At 51.0% G+C, this 22,683-nt stretch overlaps 1 protein-coding gene; it reads right to left on the reverse strand.

Moving 5' to 3' along the window:
• Nucleotides 1–1,776: 1,776 nt before the first annotated feature.
• Nucleotides 1,777–2,438, reverse strand: CHC_T00006357001 (hypothetical protein). XM_005718711.1 is given in 2 exon segments: nucleotides 1,777–1,919; nucleotides 1,920–2,438. The coding sequence occupies 1 exon segment, from the start codon at nucleotides 2,436–2,438 to the stop codon at nucleotides 1,920–1,922; it is 519 nt and encodes a 172-aa protein (XP_005718768.1). The 3' UTR covers nucleotides 1,777–1,919.
• Between the last annotated feature and the right edge of the window lie 20,245 nt (nucleotides 2,439–22,683).

Below are 22,683 nucleotides of genomic sequence, written 5' to 3' on the forward strand. Positions count from 1 at the left end.
TAGACGGCGCGCAGGATCCAGCGCGTGCGCGTGGGGAGGGACAGGGCCCGTTTTTGGCGCAGAAGAGCGCACGTGGCACGGCACGCGTGAAAACGCGTCTCCTTGGGAGATGCTCCCGCCCGTTCTATGACGCATTCCCACCTCCATCTCTCTTCACCCCATTCCAACTGCCCACACCAACCAACGAAGTCCTCCCCGCCTCCTTTAATGAAAACCCTCTCTATCTCCCTCATCTCTCTCTAGCTAGCCCAGGCGTCGCTTCATCGTCGCCGTCTGCTCGCGCGGCATTACTATCCCAATATTCTTCCGCCCTTTCCACCGCACCACCCTTTCCAACACCTCTTCTTTCCCGTCCACTTCTCAAACTAGCTCCCTCAACTCTACGCACTCGATAATATCAAAGCCCAGCGCCGCCTCCTCCACATTCCGCGTCTGCGCCACTTTAATAGTCATAACTTCCGAAGCAGCTCCAGTCCCTCGTATATTACACGGAACGGACACGTCGTGTATGTGCTTATCCCTACAGTCTTCGATGTACCTTGGCTTCCGCCTTTTAAAAAGCGACTCTACACTCTTCTTGCGCCTGCGCTGCGCCGCGGCACTTACTAGCTACGAGGGGCTTCCAAGGGTGGGGGGCGGGGCGAGGAATTGAACTCGCGACCAAAAGAAAAGGGCAGCAGGGGAGTGGTACCGAAGCACACCACCCCTGCGAAGCCCTTTTCTCCGTCGCCCCGCCTTTGCATGCGGCGACTACCGACCTTACTGGCGGTCGCCAGTAGTAAATTTCCAGCCCTTTTATACCCGACACCCGACACTTGAACGTGATACCCGACACTTAAACGTGTACACGTAGAGCTGCAAACGCATAATTCCCCACGGCTCCCCTTAGTGAAGATCCATGCCACCGACCCGTAGTCTTCAGATCCCGCCCCTCCTACTACAGCCCTACAGCCCTCTTCCGCGACGTGCCCCACTTCCCATTGTAGCCCTCTTCACCAACGTGCCCGGCTGCAAGCACCCGATGCTTCCTTAACGGGGGATCTTCCTCAATCGCATCGCTCTTTGCGCTGACAAAACGTCACTTGCGGACGGAAAAGTCGACCTAGTACTACCGCTCGGCAGACTCGTACGCGATGCCATAAAAGCGCTTGTTCTTAAATGTGAGGACATTGTAGACATTGTACAGGACTCCCTCGTGGTAGATGTTATCAACTTCGGGCGCTAGTTCAGGGGAAGGCGGGGCCTCTGGTTCCATCGGAAGGATGCGGTTCCGGCGATCCTTCTCCTGGTAAATTTACCAGATGGAAAACGGTGGGGGTACAGAAAACGACGAAGACAAGCCAATAAGAATGCATGACGCGTGCAAATCATTTGTCATATTTTCAAAAATGATCTGCATGCATGACCGAAAAGTTTTGACGGCGTGAAGGGCAGCCGGTGTGTCCGCAGCGGTGGCACGTGCGCAGCTCGCGGCGCAGCTTTTCGAGGGGCGTCGTGGTGCATATAGTGGATATGTGGGAATGAAATGTGGATGATGAAGAGGAGATGGCGGGGCTGGAAAAGGCGCTGAGTGAGCGGAAAGGGACGGGCTCCTTACATAGTGATGGAGGGCATCGAGCAACGCTAAGGTCGACGAAGAAAGCGTACAAGGAATTGCAACAGCGGCAGGAGCGACACGGAAAATTGAGGACGGTGCTGAAGGACATGGCCTCGGAGAAGGCTCTGCTGAGCAAGGGGCGTCGTGTGTTGGAAAGGGGCGTCGTGTGTTGGAAAGACGAGCGAATTCTACGACAGGAGCGCCTGCCGTTTACCGTTGGCAACAAGAACGCAAGCGATAGTACGAGAACTAGCTCTTGTCATGTGGGATGATTCCGGGGATTTATACTTAATTCTTAACTGGCAAGATCGCACTGCTACCTTTACAGACTTCTATCGATCAACCCAAAATGGAGTCGCGATTTTCTCCCGTCCATCGTCCTTGTCCAGTTCATCGTGATTATGCCTCCAATGCGAACACCGACTCCGTAGCTCATCCCAATCGGTTCTCGTATCTGTTCATTAGAGACGGCAATATCCCCAAACAGAACACCCACTAACGCCGGCAAGCTGTCCAGCAAACTGGGTGAGATCACCTTTCCAGATCGATTCGCTGGGGCATCATTCACGTGTTTCGATACAGAGGTGTTGTCTTCACTCTCTGCATTAGCCCCCTTGTCGTTTTGGACGGCGGGGGTCTTTTCGCTGCCTCCCTTAGTGCCACTCGTCTTTTGTTGAGTGGCAGATTTATCGATGTCCTTGCCGGCACTGGTGTCTCCGTCCCTTTCGTTTTCGCTCTCATCATCTTCTGGAACTGCCCCCGGGAGAGCACCGCGCGTCAACGGTACCCTAAGCTCAAGTCGCCCCGTCCCAAAACGACTTGTACCGTCCCAGCTCTCCATGGTCATAACCGCGCACATTCATGACACCCCCCAGCGATTTCTGTTCATGCCAGGGTAGATTATCCGACCCGATCCCCAAATTGAGACCTGCCGCAATAGAAGCGTATGGCCCCACCCCCACGTATTGTGCCAGCCGGACAACTGTGTTGCGAAACATCGTGCCGGCCTCATTAAATGTCTTGAGCTCTCCACGTTGAGCATATGCCCAGACCGAGGACAATCGATGGGGAAGCGCGTCATGTGTGCGATACTGCTTTGCAGGACGGTTTGAAAAATGGACGTATCTGGCGTGGCACGTTCTGACGGGTTCGCCTGGACGCTCTCCGCGACCGAGTTGAGCAACAGCAACCAGTTGCCACTGCCCGGCCTGTACGCCAAGCTCCAGCATGGCGCCGTCGCAATCCTTCTCATACCTGAGCGGGGTCTCAATCCCGCGACGAGTAACTTCATCATCGCCTGATGGTCTGCGTAGGCCGATGGAGCGGGTAGCCGGCACCCCCCTGGAAGAATTGGCATCGCGGAACGCACGAATCTTGTATGAGAAGGGGATTCTGGCGCCAATGCGCATATCTTCAAAGGCGACACAGCCCGCGGCGCGGGGGGAGTCCAAACGCTTTTGCCACTCGATGCGGATGCGTTGGGCTTTTCCGCGAAAGTTGTTGTCTAGAAAGGAGACGTCCCCGTACATGCGCCCGTCGGAAGTGATGCCAGCGCCCGGTTCCACGCGGCAAGTCCGGCGTTCTTTGACGTTAAGCACAAGCTCGACGCGCTCGGCGGAAACGGATTTGACTTGAACGTCTGCAGACTCGAAAATACCGAGGGCCATAAGGGAAGCGACGCCCTCTGCGGTCCATCTAAAAATGTCGTCCCGCTTCATGCCGAGGACGCGGGTGATCAGGTCGACTCTTGTGACGACGGAGGCGCCCTCGACGGGTTTGCCGTTGCTGTCGACCGCGACAAGACGGATGGCGTGCAGGCGGGGCTCAATGGAGTAAAGGGCGAGCGTGCGGTTGAAAATCGAAGGGTAAGTGACGATGGAGAGGCGGGAGCACGGGTAGCCGTTTTCTGTAAACCAGTTATTGCAGACGTCGATGGCGGCGTCGACTTGCTTGCGGTTGACATTCTGTTTGGCGATGGGTGCAAACGCTGAGTCGATGACGGAGAAGGGTATTTTTTTGCGCTCAAGGACGTGGACGCGGCCCAGGAATGTGTTTCCATCGGGGTTTCTGAAGGGGTTGTAGATGGTGAAAGCGGGGGTGAGGGTGCAACGACGACGGATGGGGAGTGCGGGAGAGGGGCCTTGAGGGGAGGGGCTGGGAAATGTGCCCAGATGAAAGGGGGGCGGTGGAGGGGGAGGGAAGAGGAAGGCCATTGTGAAATGGAGGGGCTGAGATGCGAATGAAAATGGGGAGGGAGAGCGGGGGACGACGCCTGTTGACGACACCTGTTGACGGCAACAATGAGGACGGTTGACGAGCTTGCGGATCAAAAATCCACCATTTGGGAAGGCCGCCACTGAGACGGGAGACGGGAGACGCGCCATTGATGTGTAAGGGCCGTTCCTAACGAAGAGTTCGCGGTGCCAGCACCCGAGCACCTGGACATTTGGCATGAATGTATTGGTTGAAAAATTATTGGAATTATACTGAGGGCCGTGTCGCCATGCTGGTCTTGTCCCGCCACATGGACATTTCAGCAGAGGTGTGTGGGAGCGTGTTACGCGTGCAGCACAGGCCCGCCCGTGCGCAACGTGCGGTCTCATGTGAAATCCCACCCTCATTAAATTTGTCCAATTTTAACACCGGACGGCGGCGTCGGTGTGGGTAATCAAGCCAGCCTCGCCTGTCCAGCAATGCACATGTCCCCCGGTGAGCTGTAGCCACCCTCCTTTTTGGCCTAAAATTTCGGGAGGCGGCGGTGGCGGGGCGACAAGATGTACGTATGTGCTGTAAAGTTACAGTACCTTCGTGTCGTACAGGTTGGGAATCGGAAGGAAAGCCACCGCGCGGGAATGCGATTCACGACGCTAGTGAAGAGGGCAATTGATGTCGTGGAGCGCTAGAAAAATCATTCCATGGTTTTTGGATGAGAGATTGTTATATGAAGAGGTGGGTGAATATGCCAGGAAGAGCGGGTTGGCGTGTGATATTGGGTGATGTCAAGGAGGTTGGTGGGATGGATGTTTTGTGAGGTGAAGGTCGGGTCCGGGGGTGAGGGAGGAGAGGAGGAGGTCGTGCTCGAGGGTCGGGGGTCGACATGTTGGTGATGGACAAGGTGTTGGAGGGGGATCAAGGGGAAGAGGGTTCAAGGAGGGGAAATGGAAGGGCGCGAGGAGTAGAGAGTTTCGGTTGTGGTAGATCAGATGATCAGGTGAAGTCTTCCATCCTCCACGGTATCGCTACAGTTACTGTCACCAATTCTATATAACCACCCCGTCCCACATGTACCCTGCCATCACTAAAATGTTCGGCCATCTCAATCGTGATCAAATCCGCCCAGATCACATCCACCTCACCCACCCCCAACTCACAGTAACTTCTCTCTCTCCCTTTCCTAACATAATATCTACCCTGTATCTGCCTACTCTACCTCTGAAACCTCAGACATGTCGGGGAAAGGTTTGATGTATTCAGTGTTGTATCTGATATCCGTGAAAATTGATACCTTTATTATTCATTGGAAGAACTCATTGCCACCTCCAAACTTCTCTATCAGATTAATTCCTAGATTATGATCCCACATTGTGAGTTCTTCTCGGACAGGGTAAGCCTTTGCAAGAGTACACTCTCCCACGACTCAAAATGTCAAGTATATCGCGTGAAATAAGTAGTCATGGATATACTGTAACATGTGGCAAATCACCCCTCAGTCCTGTTTCTGCTGCTACCCTGAAGAAGGTGCTCGAAATTAAACTCATCATCATCATTGGAGTCATCTTCCCACAATTGATCCTGAACCTGTTGCATATTTTCGACACTTTTACCCGCCTCTCTCGCATTCTCTCGCTCTGAGGTACCTGTTGGAAAAATTGTGCACAGTTTGTCGAATGCTGCCGGAGATATCCTTAGGATTTGTGCATCCAATACATCTTTCTGTTTCGAAAGACCTGGCAGGAAGTTTAAAATCCGCACACGAGCCATGTTGCTACCGTTTTCTTCGCTTTCCTCGTATTCATCATGGTTACTATGCTGTGGCTGGTCTGCTTCATCTTCCTCTGCTTCGCCCGGAAACAACAATGTACCGCCGCCACTGATATTTTGTTCCTGTACCCCTTCATCATCCTCCATGGTACGCAAGGTAGACGGCAAAGCCAAATGACTCCTGCCGTTGATAACATCGTTGACAAACAAACGAAATAGCAATGCAGTTCGGAAAACTGTCCGTAGAGAGCCTGAATGACTGCAAAGAAAATCAGTCACGTCTTTGCCTTGGGTGTACGCTAGAAAGAAATTTAGAGATACTACAGCAAGGTTAATTGTGCGGTGCATACGTTTGCGTTGGGCTGGCTGAAAGCCTCTCCTCTGTCCGCCATTTTTTAGTAAACCCTCACCCACAAGAACATCGTACTCCAGTAGAACATGTAATTCCAATCGAGAATCACTCATTTCCCGCAGAAGGCATTTGTTTAATGCCACCGCGTTTGGAATGTCAGACGTAACTGCAGATGTAATTTGATCCCCGATGTTGAAATAGTGATCTGGATACTTAAACGATAACTTCGGGGGCTGAAAGCCTTCCGGTATGCCTCGTCGCGACTCTCACGGAATCAGCATGAACCCAAGATCTTCAAAAAAGCGCTTCTTGGCTGCAACTCGGGACTCCCTAAAAAAGTCGGTCACCATTGCGTACACACTTTGAGCGATGTAGATGGCCTCTCGTCCCTTCACGGTTTCCACGATGGGTTTGGGGGGCTTCTCCTTCGTTTCTACCAGTTTTCTTGTTATCTTCAGTATATCTTTTCCGACATATCCAGTCTCTAGCCAGTGAGGCATTTCACGCTGAGGATGGCGGTGTTCATGACTAACATTGTCTCTGTCATCGTTTCTCCCGCTGTATGAAACGTCAATCCTGCGCCTTCTAGCACTCTCGAACAGCTTCTTTACGTACCTGAACTTGAAATCACAATGCACTAGCGCCAATCCACATGCAAACGCCTTTTTCGTTGCTGTTTTGTTGTGGCCGTACAAGAACGCAGCCATAGCCAGGTGTGTGTGAGCTAGTTTAATGCCAAGGGACCAAGTATACTCCATGAAGTGACATACGCAACCTGTAAGAGTTTCTGACAGCAGAGAAGAGCCAAACACGAACTCTACTTGCGCTCCCAAGGAAGCATTCTCCTGTTCCACGAGGTCTTTGAAAGCCCATTTCGAGGTGAAGTTGGAGCTTCTCTTCGATTTCTTCCGCAAACCAGAACTTGAACCTGCCTTCATTCCTAACATGCCATCTGTAACGAGGTTTTTGACAGAATAAACTTCTTGTCGTAGATTTTTGATCGCACTTTCGACTGTATTAAACTTGGTTAAAAGAGTTCTCTGAAGGTTCTCCAAAAATATCCTAAAAGACGGGTCGGATTTAAGTTGAGCGATTTCGGACGTTCCGAGAACCCTTCGACGGTCAAGCACTGCATTGCGATTCGAATGCCCACCAGGGGTTTCGTTCTCTCGTTCACTCATTTGCGGGAGTTGCCTGCCATTCCTATGTATAGCTTGAAAATCACGGATCGGAGCTGTTGAATTGCCAAGGACACCTCCATCTCGAAGGGGAAGGTTGTCTCGGTTCGAGTGCACGGGAGTTCGTGGATTAGGAAGAAAAATTTCGGGATCCTGCTCTAGTCTTGGCCGTGGTTCCTCACCTTCTCTTGTCATGGGGGGCTGTGTTTCCATATCAGATGTGTTAGGGACATTTTGAAGCTCCATGGGAGTTGGACGTTTCCGTCTCTCCGCATGGCCCCCATGGATGGGAGGTGAGTCACTTCTGGGAAATATCGACAGTGCATCGCTCCCCGTTACCTTTCTTCTCACTCTTCTCTGGTAGCTTGGGCCGACACCGGTAGAACGCTTCTGCCTTGCCTTGTTTGTGCGGCCACCTCCACCCTTACCCGTCATTTTGAAAATCAATGCTCTGGACTGCTTTGCTCTTGATCATGAAGTAATGATTTAGACCAATATGAAACTGGAGGGGCTCTTGATGAACGCGAGCAGCGTGATGATTGACGGGCAGGGCGACGTTTGTGTCGGGGATGGAGAAGAAGCGGAGGCGGAAGAGCGGTAAAAATGGACCTTAAAGTACTTTACACCATTCCTCCCCACTTGCGGCGCGCGACAAGAGCCATGGAGCCCACTTTTTAATGCTAAACATTGCTGTAGACTTCTCAGATTCAAATTTCGTTTCCATTTCCCGCGAAAAAGTCTTTGTATCTGTCGGTATGTCGTCCCGTTCTTATGTGGCTACCATACCATCCCACCATACAATGGCATATGTTTTTTATCGTCGTCCGTTCCGACTTTCTTCCTCTTGCACCTCTCCCGTTTCCACTTTCTCCCTCTTCCAGACACTGTTGTGCACATATTCGTTGATATGCAGAGTCATTCGGGTAACAAGTCATCACAACGAAAAAGACCTCGGCCAAGGAGGGACGTTAAGCGAGCTAAGGAGCGGTTTAGCTGCATTGAAAGATTGCCGCGCTACACAGATCCAAACAAAGTTGCAAGTCCAGCCGGTTTCCTACATTCTATTGAAAAGAACAAATCTGGAGCTGAAACTCAATCTTTTGACGATTTAGTGAAAAGAAGGCTCTCCTTCGATTCAGATCAAGACGATCCCAATGCGTTAACGGAAAATCCACTCGTTGAAACAGAGGGCACCACTCAGGATAAGGAAAGGGACGAGCATTTGGCATCCATCTCTAATACAAGTGAAGATGCTTTTATCGATGGCGCATTGCCTCCTTCCCCTACTTCAGATGTGAGCGCTTCTTATGAGGACATACCTTTGGACCGGAGATGCGTATCAACGTGGCAGCAATTGTTGTCATTGTTAGCCGTCAGTGGTACGAACAGGTTCACGATTGATCAATTCGAATACTTCCGGGACACAGTTAACTGGTTACTTGGAAGATATGCGCCCCACGAAAAGCCTTTGCCTTCATACTCATCGATCCAGCGCAATCTTTTGCCTTACTTGCGCGAGAAAAGCTTTCCTGCTTCTCGGAGATGTGTATTTCCCGTCGACTTGAAAAAAGCCGGTGCCAGGCAATCGACTTCCCCAGTATCGCGTTCCGATTTATCGGTGGATCCTCATCCAACTGCGGCTGTAGCTGAGGCCGAAGTTATTCTACCAAGCTCTTGGGCGCGGCGGGATGTATCATTCAGACCCACGTGGATGCTCTTGGAACAGGGATGCTTGGCTGAAGCCAAAGGTGGTGTTCTCGATCCGGTTTTCACGACGGCTAACAGAATTCCGATGGTTTCAAGAAGGAATTCAGTCTTGTGTCAGCCCAACTCTAGTGCATTCTCGAAACAACACGGAGACTTTTCCCGTTCCTCTTTTTACAAGGTTGGAACATCTGTGAACATTGCAATGTCAAGTACGCCCGGGCAACGAGACGGGTCTACAGACAGCGGCAGATATTCTTATCATTCCGTCAGCGGACTCTCTTTCACAAGGGGAGAAAGATCCCACTACCTTCTGCACGCTAACATAGGGAAAACTGTACTGGTGAGCTCCAAGTTCAGACTGAACGCCGATTCGGACATTGGCCACTTCTGGGGCCCTGGAGGTGAGGAATTCATGAAGGAGGGCGATCTTTGCACTCAGCTGTATTTGTCCATATCAGATCACGTGTGCTTTCTTGCACACAGACTTTGCAGCAATACTGGAACAACATGGCCCATTGAAATTGTTTGGATTCCAACTACCAACAGCGACAGAGAAGGACGTAAATTCCAGTGGTGCAGAGCATTCAAACAGATGGTATCTGACGTTGTATTAAATGCAAAGCAACAGAGTGGCCCATATTGTAACTCATCGCATGAAGACGTACTTGATATAGGCACAATAGGAGTTAGAAATTATGTCGATGAATTTCAATGCCCATGTGACAAGTCTACTGGTACGCTGCTGGATGGTAGTCGTTTCTTTGTGTACAGAATACTACTGTACTCGGACGGGTTCTCTCAATACAAGGAGAAACAAGGTTCTGCCGGAGGAATATACATGCTTCCCCTCAACTTACTACCAAGGCATCGCACTGGCCGCAAGTCGGTCAGGTTGCTCGGACTCACTCCCCCGGGAGTAGAATCCAGTGAAGTTTTGCGCATCATATCAGAAGATCTCGAGACTGCAGCAACCGACGGTATTAAAACTGTTGATGGAGCTGGGCTTGCAATCACCGTTTTCATCCAAGTCGTGGCATATGTTGCTGATTTTCTCGAAATTGCCCATGTTTCAGACTTGCTCGGCCACAATGCTGATGCAGCCTGTCATCTTTGTTCTTTTAGAGTTCAGAAACTTGATCCAGCACAGTCTCGTCATGGCTTTACCACCGACGAGCACAGCGCAGATTCTTGCAGCTTTCGTTCAGGTCCACGAACAGATGCCATTCGTGGGGCGAACATAAATGAGAGGGAATTTTCTTCGCTATTACATCACCTTGGTATGGAGCAAGAATCATCCCGCAAGGTTTCTGGTAGTCCTTTGCTGTTGCTATATCAGAAACTGACGCGTGCACAGTCCAGCGGTAAAATACCGATCGCAAGTTGCGGCCATCCAATCTTTAATGCCATGTTCGACCCTTACCGTTCCGTTTTGGTGGCACTTGACCATTTGCTGTCTGGTAACGCTATCAATATTTTAACAACTTGCTTCATGCTACTTCATGATGAAAAAGCTGTTCGACACGTTGAATCACGGGTTTGCGAGGCGCTCCGAGCAAACAATCTTGTGATTCAAAACAAATTGTTTGATTTCAAGGGTAAGAAGCTCTTTTCCACCTCGATCAGCGGCGTGTTCTGCACACTTGTCCTTGCTGACAAAGTTTTTCAGGACTTTTGCGGTGAAAACATGGATTGTGGAGCAGGGCGGAATGATGAACAATCAAGTGCGCTTCTACATGCTGTAAAATGCCTACAACTTTATTCAGCCCTAGTAACAAAAACGTATTGGTATCCAAGCCTTCTTATCGACGGGAAAGAGGCGGTGAGGCTGTTCAACTCGGATCGTGGTCGGGCGAGTACCGTTGAGCTACAGGACATGTCTCGTCAGTACGTTTCCTTGTGCGATAAGCTTTGTGGTCAGTCTGAACTAGCAAAGAAGAACATAGACAAACCAAACTTGCACAGGCTAATCGAGTTGTATACTCACTCAGTCGCGGCGATGGGTCATGTGCGCCATTTTGGTGAACTCGTCTTTGAGTTTGCCCATCAGCCATTAAAGCGAGGCATTTCCCGTTCTAACAGAAGAAATCCCCATTTACAAGCAGTACAGCATGCACTTTCTGACGACTGGCAAGACCGTCTTGCGGCACTAACAGAAAAGATAGTGGAGAACCCCTTGTCACAGGAACATAAAAACGACTTCGGTACATTCTTGACCGGTCAGAAAAGTACTCCATCGGAACATCTAGACACTACCTCATTCGAAAGCCAGCTGACAGAGGACTTACTAATCAAGCCGTTGTTGCGTAAGCTGGTAGGAAAAACATCGCCCGGTCCGCGTGGTGATGGGTCACATTCTAAGTGGGTTCTGAACGGTACAGAAAAGACATCGACGTCGCATACAGGTATGATGAAGTTGCTCACTCAGTCAGTTATTCTCCAATTCGATGGCGAGCGCAAAGTAACGTTCTTCAAGAAGGCGCGCCGGTTTAAACAAAACATATTTAGGTCGAGCACATCCGGGCATTCATATCCTCACGATTGTATTCGTGTAGGAAACGCCATTCAATCGCTTGTGCGTCATGACATGACAGGAGACCTACTCGAGGAGCAGCCGAGTCTTCTTGAAATGGAGGGCAGTCCGGACAATTACATACTTGTTGTTTTTGCTGTCGAGGCATTTGTATCTTGGAAGGACCACCAGTCTGGTGCTGGAGAATATTGTATCGAGAGTTCTCCATTCGTTTTTGTGCGAAAATGCACATTACATGAGGATAGAACCCTACACGTTCCCCCCGGTACACCATTAACCTTACTAAGACTGACTGGAAATGTGAGAAGGGTTGGGCTGATACATGCGTGTTCTATGTCTTCACCAGAGACCCACTGTCACTTCAGTGAAAATGTCGGCGTGATAACGCACGCAGCTGGACTTCTTTCAGGCGAAAGGTTCTATTATCTTACAAAGCGGCAAGGATACCCTCCACGAATGGGGTAAATTATGCATATCTCACAGCCGATAGAATTGTGGGAAACGGCCAGCCCGCTATAGAGAGAGTTAGCCATTTGTGTACGTTGATAAGTAAGTAAAGTAATGTGACCATGCCATTCATGTTTTTGGTTGCCATCAAAGGCGCCCTTCGTCCGTACGGAGGGGCGGTTGGGGGTGTTGTTTGGATGTGAAGGGGTGGCGCGGGGCCTGAGGGCAGACATTTGTGGGTGAGGAAAAGATGTGTGTTTGGATTGATGAGAGCAGGATAGCGGAGGGCAGTCAGATTCGACACAAAGAGATGAGGTGAGCGTTTGCGACGTGCCTGGCTGGCCATTGACGTTTTTGCATTGGCATAACTTCAATCCTTTTCATTCTATGGTTCTCTTCACCATGTTCTGGGTTACTATTCTTTGAAATTCCTCTATGATATGCTTACCCCGTACCACTAATGAAGGCCAGCTCATCTCTAAACAGCCCAGTGCCTCATCAGGATCTGTCAACGTCTTAGAAAGCTGTTTTGTTTTTCCCGCGGATGTCCGATGCCACAGCAAATGAAATGCACGGTCTCCCAGATTTTCTGGTATCCTGTTCCCGTGATAGGCAACCTTGGAGATCTTCAAGGCGTCAGAAAGCATCATACTTTTTTTTCTAGTCTGTCAGCGTACGTTCTGTTTCGTCGATCGAAACACATGTTCTCCCGGAAAAGTAGCTCGCACATTTTGTCTGTGGCTGTGCAAACTTGACTTCCCGCAACTCGAAAAATGAACATGGATTTTTCTGAATCATTGTCAGCCAAAGTCCCCCCTAGCAGCCGAAAGGCGCTCTGGTCAGACACTTCCATGCGCCTCATTTTTCTTCCCTTCACCATGAAGTACTGTAGATCAGAGACACTTGTGAAACCGATGCATTTACCAAGACAGCCGAGAGAATCAAACAATATCGTTATTGTTTCTATGTCGGAGCGGGGAGACTGGGTTTCCTCGTAGGTTGGGTAAAATGTTGCCGTGGGAGTCCGCATTCTGACCACGCGGCATATTTGTTCCATTTCAGCAAGAGTGCAGTCCGTATCTGCCCGTAAAGCTCTTGTGAAGCACATACCAATATGTCTTCCTTCCTGCGCGACGACATCCGTGACTGCAGTTCGAATTCTTGGAAGTTGAATAGCTCTCTGGCATGCATTTGCCATTCTTTGCCTTAGGAATCCAAAAGCCCGGTCAGAAATGACATCACTTTCGGTCTTATACCGCAGTAATCTGGAATAAATGCCGCTTTGAGCACTCAGAAGCCTTTGAATGTCATCCACTCTCAGTTCCAGAGATGCTACACGAGATGCAGTTCTGGTATGATCACATAGACTAGTAAAGCAGTTCCGCTTCGTGCAGGAGGCCTCGAGGGCGCTGTAATCATCGTCCGAACTCGAGATTCCATCATCACACTCGGAGAAATCTCGTTTGTAATACCGCCATTGTTGTATGCACAGTAGCGTTCCGTCATCTTGCTTATGCGCTGCAATTTGTTTTTCATGAAGCGTGCGCTCACACCAGATTCACCCATGCCGTACCCTGCATCATACTGCACGAGGGCAACGAACTCGCCTCTTCGCTTCCCAACTCCACTCACTTTCCCCCTCCACCAAACGTCCTTTTTGTTTTTCTGACCTTTCCTCCTTCCACTCTCCACAGTAACGTCAAGAATCCAGAGAACTTCAATGGAGTCCCCTTCCCTTAGCTCGCGCATTCCAGTTATTGATTATGACCGTGCAGAAACCCCCAAATCGCCCCGTCAGATTCTCCGCTGATAAGCAAGTGTAGAAGAAGCAACCAGTATCCGTGTAGATTTCCAAATGGAAGAAACAAAAGCAGATCTGTGTGTATTCCCTGATAGGTACCGAAGAGAAGGAAACTTGGATCGATGGAGAGGGATATGTGGTGGTGGCAGTGGCGAAATCAGAGATCTGGGAATCTTGGCTATCGACAGAAGCAGAAACACGGAAAGTAAAATGGGAGAAATATTCAGGTCAAAAAAATCAAAAATCCGAGCGTCCAAGCGCAACGGGCTGATAGAAAAAGGCCGTGGTCGGGATACAGGTAGAACGCATGGACTACCACTACGTGAGGTTTGGAGCTGATACCGTTTCAACAACATGCGCAACCGGAAATTTGTGACATGCGGGCATGTGTAATACGTGTCACTACATCTACTCGGAGGGCACTGTACACGACGCCGGGGGTGAGGGCAAACGTCGATCTCCCACCCACCGTATGGCAAGTGCTCACTCGCACCGTCGTAGCACCACTTCCGTCCTCATCGCTTCCTTGTCTCAAGCATCATCGAATCCTTGCATGATGGACTTACTGGAAAGTCGGGCGAGTATTTCTCAGCTCTATCACACTATTCACTCGTTTTGCCTCCAATTTTCCATTCCGCCTCCCACTTTCATCTCTATCGCAATCGAAACCCGGTCTTTGCAGTCCTTGTAGCGACCTCCTCTCTCCCAAAGACTGCTCGCCATGAGCGCTGCTTTTATGCTGGCCATACCTCCTGTCCCCTCTCTTTAGCCGCCCCCACCATAGAAGGGCACCGCCACTTGGTCAAGCGTCCTCGTCCTAACTAATCCTAGAGCCGCATATGCCGGATTCAAGTCCTGACATTTTGGATTGCGTTCTCACCTTTTTTTGTACTCATTGCGAACCAAACTACGAGTTGCCCTGCGTCATGACACCGCAGCCATAATCAACGTCTTCGGCCTTTGTCATTCATGGACGTCGCATTCTGACAAACACGCGCTCCGTCGACCATTACACTTCAGTCGTAGTAACAAAACGATACAGTGACACAAAGGCCCCGGCAAGGGTTGTCGCCATCGGCAATGAGTGCGATATAGCTCAATTGTACGTTGAAAGCGAGGACTTCTGGGAAGATTTAGAAGATCAAGTCGGCATGGATAATACAAAACATGCCTTCCTTCAACCCGGCTCTTTGCCGCAGCTCCAAGATTCAGTTCTCGTTATAGGCTCCGGGAATCAAATCAGCCGTGTCGAAAAGCAAAACTATGTGCATGGCCAAGGAGACCTGCTTGCAGTACATATTGACACGGCGGTAAGTCTATCCGTTTCCATAGTACTTGATTTTTCAATGAGTTATTGTTTTGGCTTTCTTACTAATGCCTTTCTATTTCCTTTGGGGACCATTTTGGATGTTTGCCAATAACATGTTCCCGTCTTTTAATCGAGGAAACAGTGGCGCAGAGAGAAGCGGGAGGGGGAGAGGGTTGCGAGGATGTCGGCGAGGAGGATGCCGTCGGTCTGGAAGTGCATGAGCTTGTCGACTGCAGTCGACGCGATGAGGGAGGGGAAGGCGGATGTGAGCGTGATAATGAGAAGTGGGACTCCGTGTGGATGCGGGCGGCATCGCGACGGTCGTGGGGGAGAGCGGCAGCCTCGCTGACTGTGAGGGTTGAAAGGGGGTCATCGGAATGGGAAAGGGGCGAGGTGGTGATTTAGAGGGTCTCGGGGCGGGGTTTGAGGCATTCGCCGAGTGGTTGGAGCGTCTGGATGAACTGCCCGGAGGGCAGCTTCGTTGAGGGTGGTGGCGGGGGTCAGGTTGTGCAGAGGGGAGGGGCGGGATGAACGCGTACGCAAGACGGGTGTGGGCAGGAGATGGGTCCCGCTGGGAGCAAGGTATCTGCGGTAGGCAGGGCCCCTTCGTAATGTTTCTGGCGAGGCTGGGTGAGGCACGGTTTACAAAGATCGTTGAACTGGGTTAGAAATGGTGGGGTATTGGGACTGGATGAGTTGTTTACAAGCCCCAGAACGATTTATGGTAATGTGGTCATTCAGTAAAATGAGTCACACTCACCGCTACTAAAGTCGCCGAGAACTCCGCAGTATCAAATGAATGAAACAGCACCACGACCTCACTGAAAAGGTACGACACTAAAAACTGAAGCAATAAAGTAATCAATCTGAATCATGAGCACTAAGTGCCCTGGATGTCCATTCAGACTGCCTGGCTACGTTTAAGAATTAATAATGCACATTGTTTGGATGACAACTTTGCCATTTCGCATCATTATTGGGTCTTAATGGTATAATGGACAGCTTCAGTTCACTCAAATGTTCTCTGGTGCAATACAATCTATGACACAGTGCGCTCCAAGCGTCAACGCAGTGCATCATGAAATCGATGACCAGACATTTCATAAGATAAGCTGGCTACGTGACATTTCGCATCACATCACAGAACATTCAATTGAACGCCTGATGCGAGAAATTTGCGTTTTTAAAAATATATATCTTACTCTGCTGCAATGACAAAAAGAGTGAGAAAATACCACTCTTATTGAGAATCCCCAAAATTTTAGGATTGATTTTGGAATCATTCCGACCACTATGATAATCGCCAGCATTACTGAATCATTGTTCCAAAGTCAGCATCATAGGCGATGCATACTATTATATTAGTAACAAAATTGACTATATGACTTACCAGTGCTGTATATCTTGCTATAATGGCGAGCAACGGGACGTTTACCATTCATCTCTGTAACTGGAAGCGCGAATTCAGCTGAAACAACAACTACAACGCCCGGGGCCCTGCAACTACCGATATCGAGCGCGGAGAAATACTGGCACTCCACAAAGAATGCACCTTCTTCATAAGCATTGCGCAGATGGTTCATCGATCCGTGGGAGCTTTGCAGGGTGAAGTACGTCAAGGCTTTAAATGTAAACTCCCCAGGCACTGCAAAGGAATCCAGTAGATCTCCGAAACCCAAACGAGGGCTATAATTCGAGAAGCTTTAGGGGGTGAAGATAGTGCAAGAATAACTCAGGCCGAGCTGAAATTTCCAATTAGTCATTGACGTGTCCAGCAAATCCTCAGTGCAGTTCCATATCTCAAGTACAGGAAGATTATTACGGCACCACAAAAGACCCCTCAGCACAAAGAAAGGAGGGAAAAGTGATGTCGTAAATTCAGAAGTAAAAGCGAAAGCTTCTGGAACGCTGCAGTGCTCAGCAATGGGAAGAAGTTTAATGGTGACAGTCCATATGGTTTTGCATCTTGTTCGCACGACCTTCGCACTACAGAGCGCATTTTCCAAGCGTCAAAATGGCGGTTTTCCCTCATGGTTTGGGGCGCTGTTAGTCTATACGGTGTATCTTCGATAATTTTCATGGATGGGAGACAGGACTATAAGAAGTACGTTGATGTTTTCCGTCATGGTTTACTGCCGTTCGCATCCGAGGTGTTCGGAGAAGAACATGTTGGGTTTTTCAGCAAGATAATGCGCTGATACACACCTCTGGTTTAACGAGAAGTTGGCTCTCTGAGCATTATATCTCTACTCAACCGTGGCCAGCGAAGCCACTTGACAGAAACATTATCGAAATGTTTGGGGGTGATGGTGAGGATGGTTTCAGCCAGAGGTAAGCACTACCAAAATGTTGAGGATTGGAAGGCGGTAATTGAGAAATCATGGTCTACTGTAGGTTCGTACCCTTTATTGACGCTTTGAAAGAGTCTTCCGCATCGCATACGTTCCGTCATGGATGGTCGAGATGGGGCAACTAAGTATTAAAAGCTTGTTTGGCTCTGTGTCATATCAAATTTCGCGTATATATATATTAATTTCGTCCACGTTTTTAAGATTGCTCCAAAAAGGTGGCCTAGTATCATTGTTTTAAGCTGAACTGAATTTTTATCGGCACGTGTGGGACCTGGATACGTCCCATTTTATGAACGGGTCGCCTTTTAAGTGCTCACATTTTTTGTCGATGTTATATTTACTCTTATTTCGCGCACTGTGCATGTCTCCTGGCCAGGGGGCACCCCTTTTACCACAATGACAATTTTTACTTGTGCACGTGTGAATTAGCAGTATCGTGGTGGCAAGTGAAGGTGCAGAGGTGTCAATTAGTATTTCGGAATGCTTTCTAGAGCTTCGTGCAATTTTGGTCTTTGGAGATGGCCCGCTGGTATGGGGCGCATGAGCTGTTTCTCTCTGAAAGTTACATAAGAGAATCTCCACCGGTACGCAATCAAACCATCAAATAACAACGCTTGGCCCACTTTTTCTGTAATTTGATTGGCTCCCTAGAATTTGGCTGTTTTGTTATTTGGCTGTTTGATGCTTCGGGAAGGACTGCCCCACCGGTAAGAACCAAATGCAGTACATTCAGTTCGTACTCAGGATCGAACCCTTGTGCTCACACTCGTACTCACCCTCGTATCGTACCCTCATTCGTAATCGAACGCTCACTCGAACCGCACCCAGCCACTACCAATGACGTGCACGTGGTGGGAACACGCATTTGATAACGATAATATCGATACTACGAATGAGCTCCTTGCTGAAGGCAGCAGCACTGATAAAGATAATTCCCAACGCGACTCCTGCCCCGCAAAAGCGCCAAACATTGACCGCGATCGACCCGGCCGAGCCGAAAGGCTCCACGGATACTGTTTCGCCCACGATCCCATTTACAATGATGACCAATTTCAGAGACGGTTCAGAGTAACGCCAAAAGGTTCGAATCTATCATGCATACCCTCGCCGGCAATGAAAGATATTTTCGCCAACAAAAAGATTGCATAGTAATACTCGGACTCACCAGCTATCCAACGGGTACGGTGGCAGTTCGAATGCTTGCGTATGGTTCTCCAACAGACTCGATTGATAAGTACGTACGTATGAGTGTGTCTAAGATCTCCCACACCTTTCAGTACTTTGCCAGAGGCCTGATTGCAGCCTTGGGGGTGTTTATTTGCGCCATCCAACTACTGAAGATATGCCGCGTATTCTTGTGCTATCGGAAACACAAAGATTTCCCAGAATACTCGGCATCATTGAATGTTGCAAGTGGATATGGCAAAAATGCCCCACCGCGTGGCACGGACAATATCAAGGTAAGGAGGGAGTTGCCTCTGTCACGCTAGAGGCAATGGCAGACCAGTCTCTTTGGATCTGGCATTCTTTTCTTGGCATGCCTGGTTGCAATAACGACATAAATGTACTCGATGCATCGCCTGTACTAAATATCATTGCAAAATGGAAGCTACTCTCTACCCGTTGATTACAGTGTAATGGGTCCCAATCGAAATGTTCCCTACTGGTCGGCCGACGGTATCTATCCAAAATGGCCTGTTTTTCACATTTTAGCACAACCGGTAACTGAAAAGGATAAGTGTATGACAAGACATCAAGAAGCTGCTCACAAGAACGTCGAGAGAGCCTGTGGTGCTTTACCGTCCAAATGGAATATCATTTCGTGTCCTGGACGTTTTTAGAGTACGCCTCATATGCATAGTGTCCTGCAGTGCCGTGTAATACTGCAAAAAATGTGCATGGAAGATAGAGAGGAGGCCAAAGGGACCCCTCTTCATGAAATACCTCTCTCCAAAGCTGTAATAGGGAGAGATGCAGCTGTAGAATAAACACCCCTAAACGGATATGGGTGTATGCTTAGTCCTGGAAGACCCGGACGTAACGAGAAGACGGGAGAAGTCGGACCAGCTAACGAAACCGGGGCACGGGCCCGGGTAGCGTGGTAGAGCGGGATCGGGGGGAGGACGCGCACGCTCGCGGGCCGATTCACGCCTCGACGCCCCGGAGCAGCGCTGGGTGACGTTCCAGCTCTGACGGGCGGAGGCCGATCTAGGCTCGCACGCGTGCTCGCGCGTTCTCTACCCTCGCTCGTTCTCGCCCTAAGGTAGATAAGGGAAGCTGCCTTTGGATAAGCTGGAAGTCGGACCTAGACGGTACGTCGTGGACAAGTCCGTGCTTGTCCCCCCGTCGCCGCCGGTCCGCTCCGTTATTTAATGTACAATTAGTCTATCGTAACTTAGTACAGTACGTACTGTACTATGCGGTACTACCGTAGTCGGCCCTGTCAGCCGACGGGGCTGACTGTATGCGTGTCGTACACGTATAGTACACGTGAGGGCGCGTGCCCCCGTACACGTGTGGTACAGGCTGTCCGTAAGGTTCGTTTCCTACAGAGCCGGATCCAATTTCTAATCTAATTCTTTTGGTAGTTGTACTACACCCCCCCTCAAGCGTGGGAGTCCACGTCCACATGTGCTTGAGGGGAGCGGAAATGTCCGAGCTTGTAGTCGCCTCGAGCCGTCCGCGTACCTCTCGCGATTGCTTCCCGTCGTCGCCGTCCTCTTTCCCTCGGCGTTCGCCTTCCAACGCGCTGTCTCGTCACTTCTTTTTCCAGACCCCCGTGTTGACGCGTTTTCCTCTCTTCTGCTCCTGTGCGTGTGTTCCCTCCGGTGATCGTGCGCACTACTGGGTTCTTGCGTCCCCCTTTTCTTGGTGTCATGGCCGGCCTCCCGTCGGTGTAGTGCAATGCGCCTGTCGGGCAGAGACCGCGGTCCGATGGTCCAGCAAAAACAACAACAGCAACAAAAAGAAGAACTGCCGATGGCACAGCGCTACGGAGTGTCCTACTCTCCCTTCTCCGTTTAAACGAGCTTGCGACTCGTAGTAGCTCGGATCCCTGATGGGGGGGGGGCACAGAGAAATAGCCCGGCCCGGGATCGGTGTGGTAGAGACTTGCGAAGAGATCTGCTCGACGAGTGTGGAGTGGGGCGCGTACGTAGGTACCCCGGTTCCACTGGGTTGTAAGGCCAATGCTCGTTGAGCTTCTTCGACACCTTGTTACGCGACAAGGCCTTCGACGGGGGCGTCGCAACGCAGCCCGACGGGATGAAATGAAAGTAGCAGCGCTACGTCAACCGTGCCGCCCGATGGCTCGAAACACCTACACCGGTTCGGTCGCAACCGACACCGATGGTACCAACACTGGCTCGTACTACGACGGAGCCCTTCGAGGGAGACGTCGTTGCAACGATCTCCGTCGGAAAATGGGTCACAGTAGCAGCGCTACATCAACTGTGTCGCCCGATGGCTCGAAACACCTACACCGGTTCGGTCGCAACCGAGGCCGATGGCACTAACACAAGATAAGGGAAAAATAGGTAGAATTAGAGATAGAAAAGGATAGGGAAATAAAGGAAAGAGAAAAGGGAACCCCGAGCGATAGAGGTGCCGTAGGCTTAGGTAAAAGGGAGCGTCTTGATAGAGACGGACTTCGACCAAGGCGACATTCAACTCCGGCAACTCGGGTTGGTTTATTGACTTGTTCGGTCAAAGGGCTAAGTTATATAGAGCCCCGCCGGGGCGATTACAGTAGCTCCCGGCTCTAGATTCTAGATGTAATTAGTAAATAAAATTAAATAATTAAAATAATCGTGCGCTTCGTCGCACACGCGTGTCCCCCAACCCCGGACTACAGTATCCAATTTTTTTCCTTTTTCACTTCCTTCTTCCCCCCTACCCGAGACGGGTATTGCACTACAGTCGGCCTCGGCCCTGGCAGAAGTCGTTCCGCCGCCTCGGGAGCCGAGTCACACGGGGTTGTAGTATAATCACCCCCAACGACGAGGGGGGTGAGTACTGACAGTTCGGGAAGACCCCGATCGGCGGGAAGACAGAAGCACGGCCCACCCACGGTACCGAGCACGGGCTCGAGGTAGCGGTGGTAGAGCGGGATCGGGGAGGACGCGCGCACGTGCGAGCGGTTCTACGCCTCGACGCCCCGGAGCGGTACTGGGTGACGATCCAGTACCGACGGGCGGAGGCGGAGCCGGCTCGTGGGCGTGCTACGCGCGTCCTCAACCCGTGCGCGGTGCGACTCCTAGGTAAAACGGACGGAAGTACCTAAAAGTGAGCGGGCGGACCAAGGTGGAGGATCCTTGACAAGTCCGTGCTTGTCGTCCTCCACCGCCGGCGGTCCGCTCATATTTAATGTACAGGGTCACCTATCATAACATTACAGTAGTGCAGGTCGGCCTGCACTGTAGTGCTGTCAGCCGTCGGGGCTGGCAGCACACGTGTTGTACACGTGTGTGCGCGCGCGCCCCCGTACACGTGGGGTACACTTGTGCGCGCGCACTGAGGTACTGTAGAGCTCGGGCTCTACTGTTATAAATCTAATCTAAATCTAATTTAGGGAGGGGGATATGCTACATGGCCCCCCTGTCAAGTGTGGACGTCCGCGTCCACTTTGCGCTGTCCCAGTCCTTCCCCGACAGTCCCGATCGATCATCTCCGCTCCGTCCTATCGGCCGTCCTATCATGGCCGACTCGACCTCTCTTCCTCCTCCGCCTCCGCCTCCGCTCGATGGCGGCGGCAAACCCGTGGCGGCGGGCGCGTCCGTCGTCGCGATTCCTTTGCCGAGCAGGGTCGGGTCATCGAGCGCGTCCCCTGGATCGCGAGAGGACGACATCGCTCTGACTCGTACGGCCCCGCTGGCCCCGCCTGCTTTCCAGAAGTCCCGTTCCCGCTCCACGACCGTCTCCGTGGAGCTGGTGGCCCCTCCCGTGGGGCCACCCAAACCGGTTATCGCGTTCAGTCCGGCTGCCCCTTCGGCCCCAGCGGACGACGTCCTTCCCGTTGCGCATTTGGACGTCGCGCGCGACCACGCCGCTCCTGATGGTGCGTCCTTCGGCCGTCGTCCTCCTGTACCTCCCCCCTCCTCTTCCGGTCGGGAGGGGGAGGTGGTCTCTGCCACGCGGTGGTTCGGGGTTCCGTCTTCCGATGCCCCACTGCTCTCTGTCGACGAGCTGCAGTACCCCTGGTTGCGCAGGGGCCGTTCGGGGGTCACCGTAGCGGAGGTGATCTCGTGCGGGTGGCTTCGTTCCGATCTCGCCCGCGTGTTCAAGGTATACGAGGCGGGCGGCCTCGAAGAAGCGTCTTCGGCCCTTCGTCGCTTAATGGCCGAAGGCGGTGGGGTCGGCTACCAGCTCCCGGACGAGCTGCCGGGCGATCGTACATTCGTGTACAGTGTTGCGGAGGTCCTCTACGTTGAT

The sequence above is a fragment of the Chondrus crispus genome, genomic scaffold (assembly GCF_000350225.1).
Source record: "Chondrus crispus Stackhouse genomic scaffold, scaffold_40, whole genome shotgun sequence".
In the NCBI taxonomy this organism is placed as follows: Eukaryota; Rhodophyta; class Florideophyceae; order Gigartinales; family Gigartinaceae; genus Chondrus; species Chondrus crispus.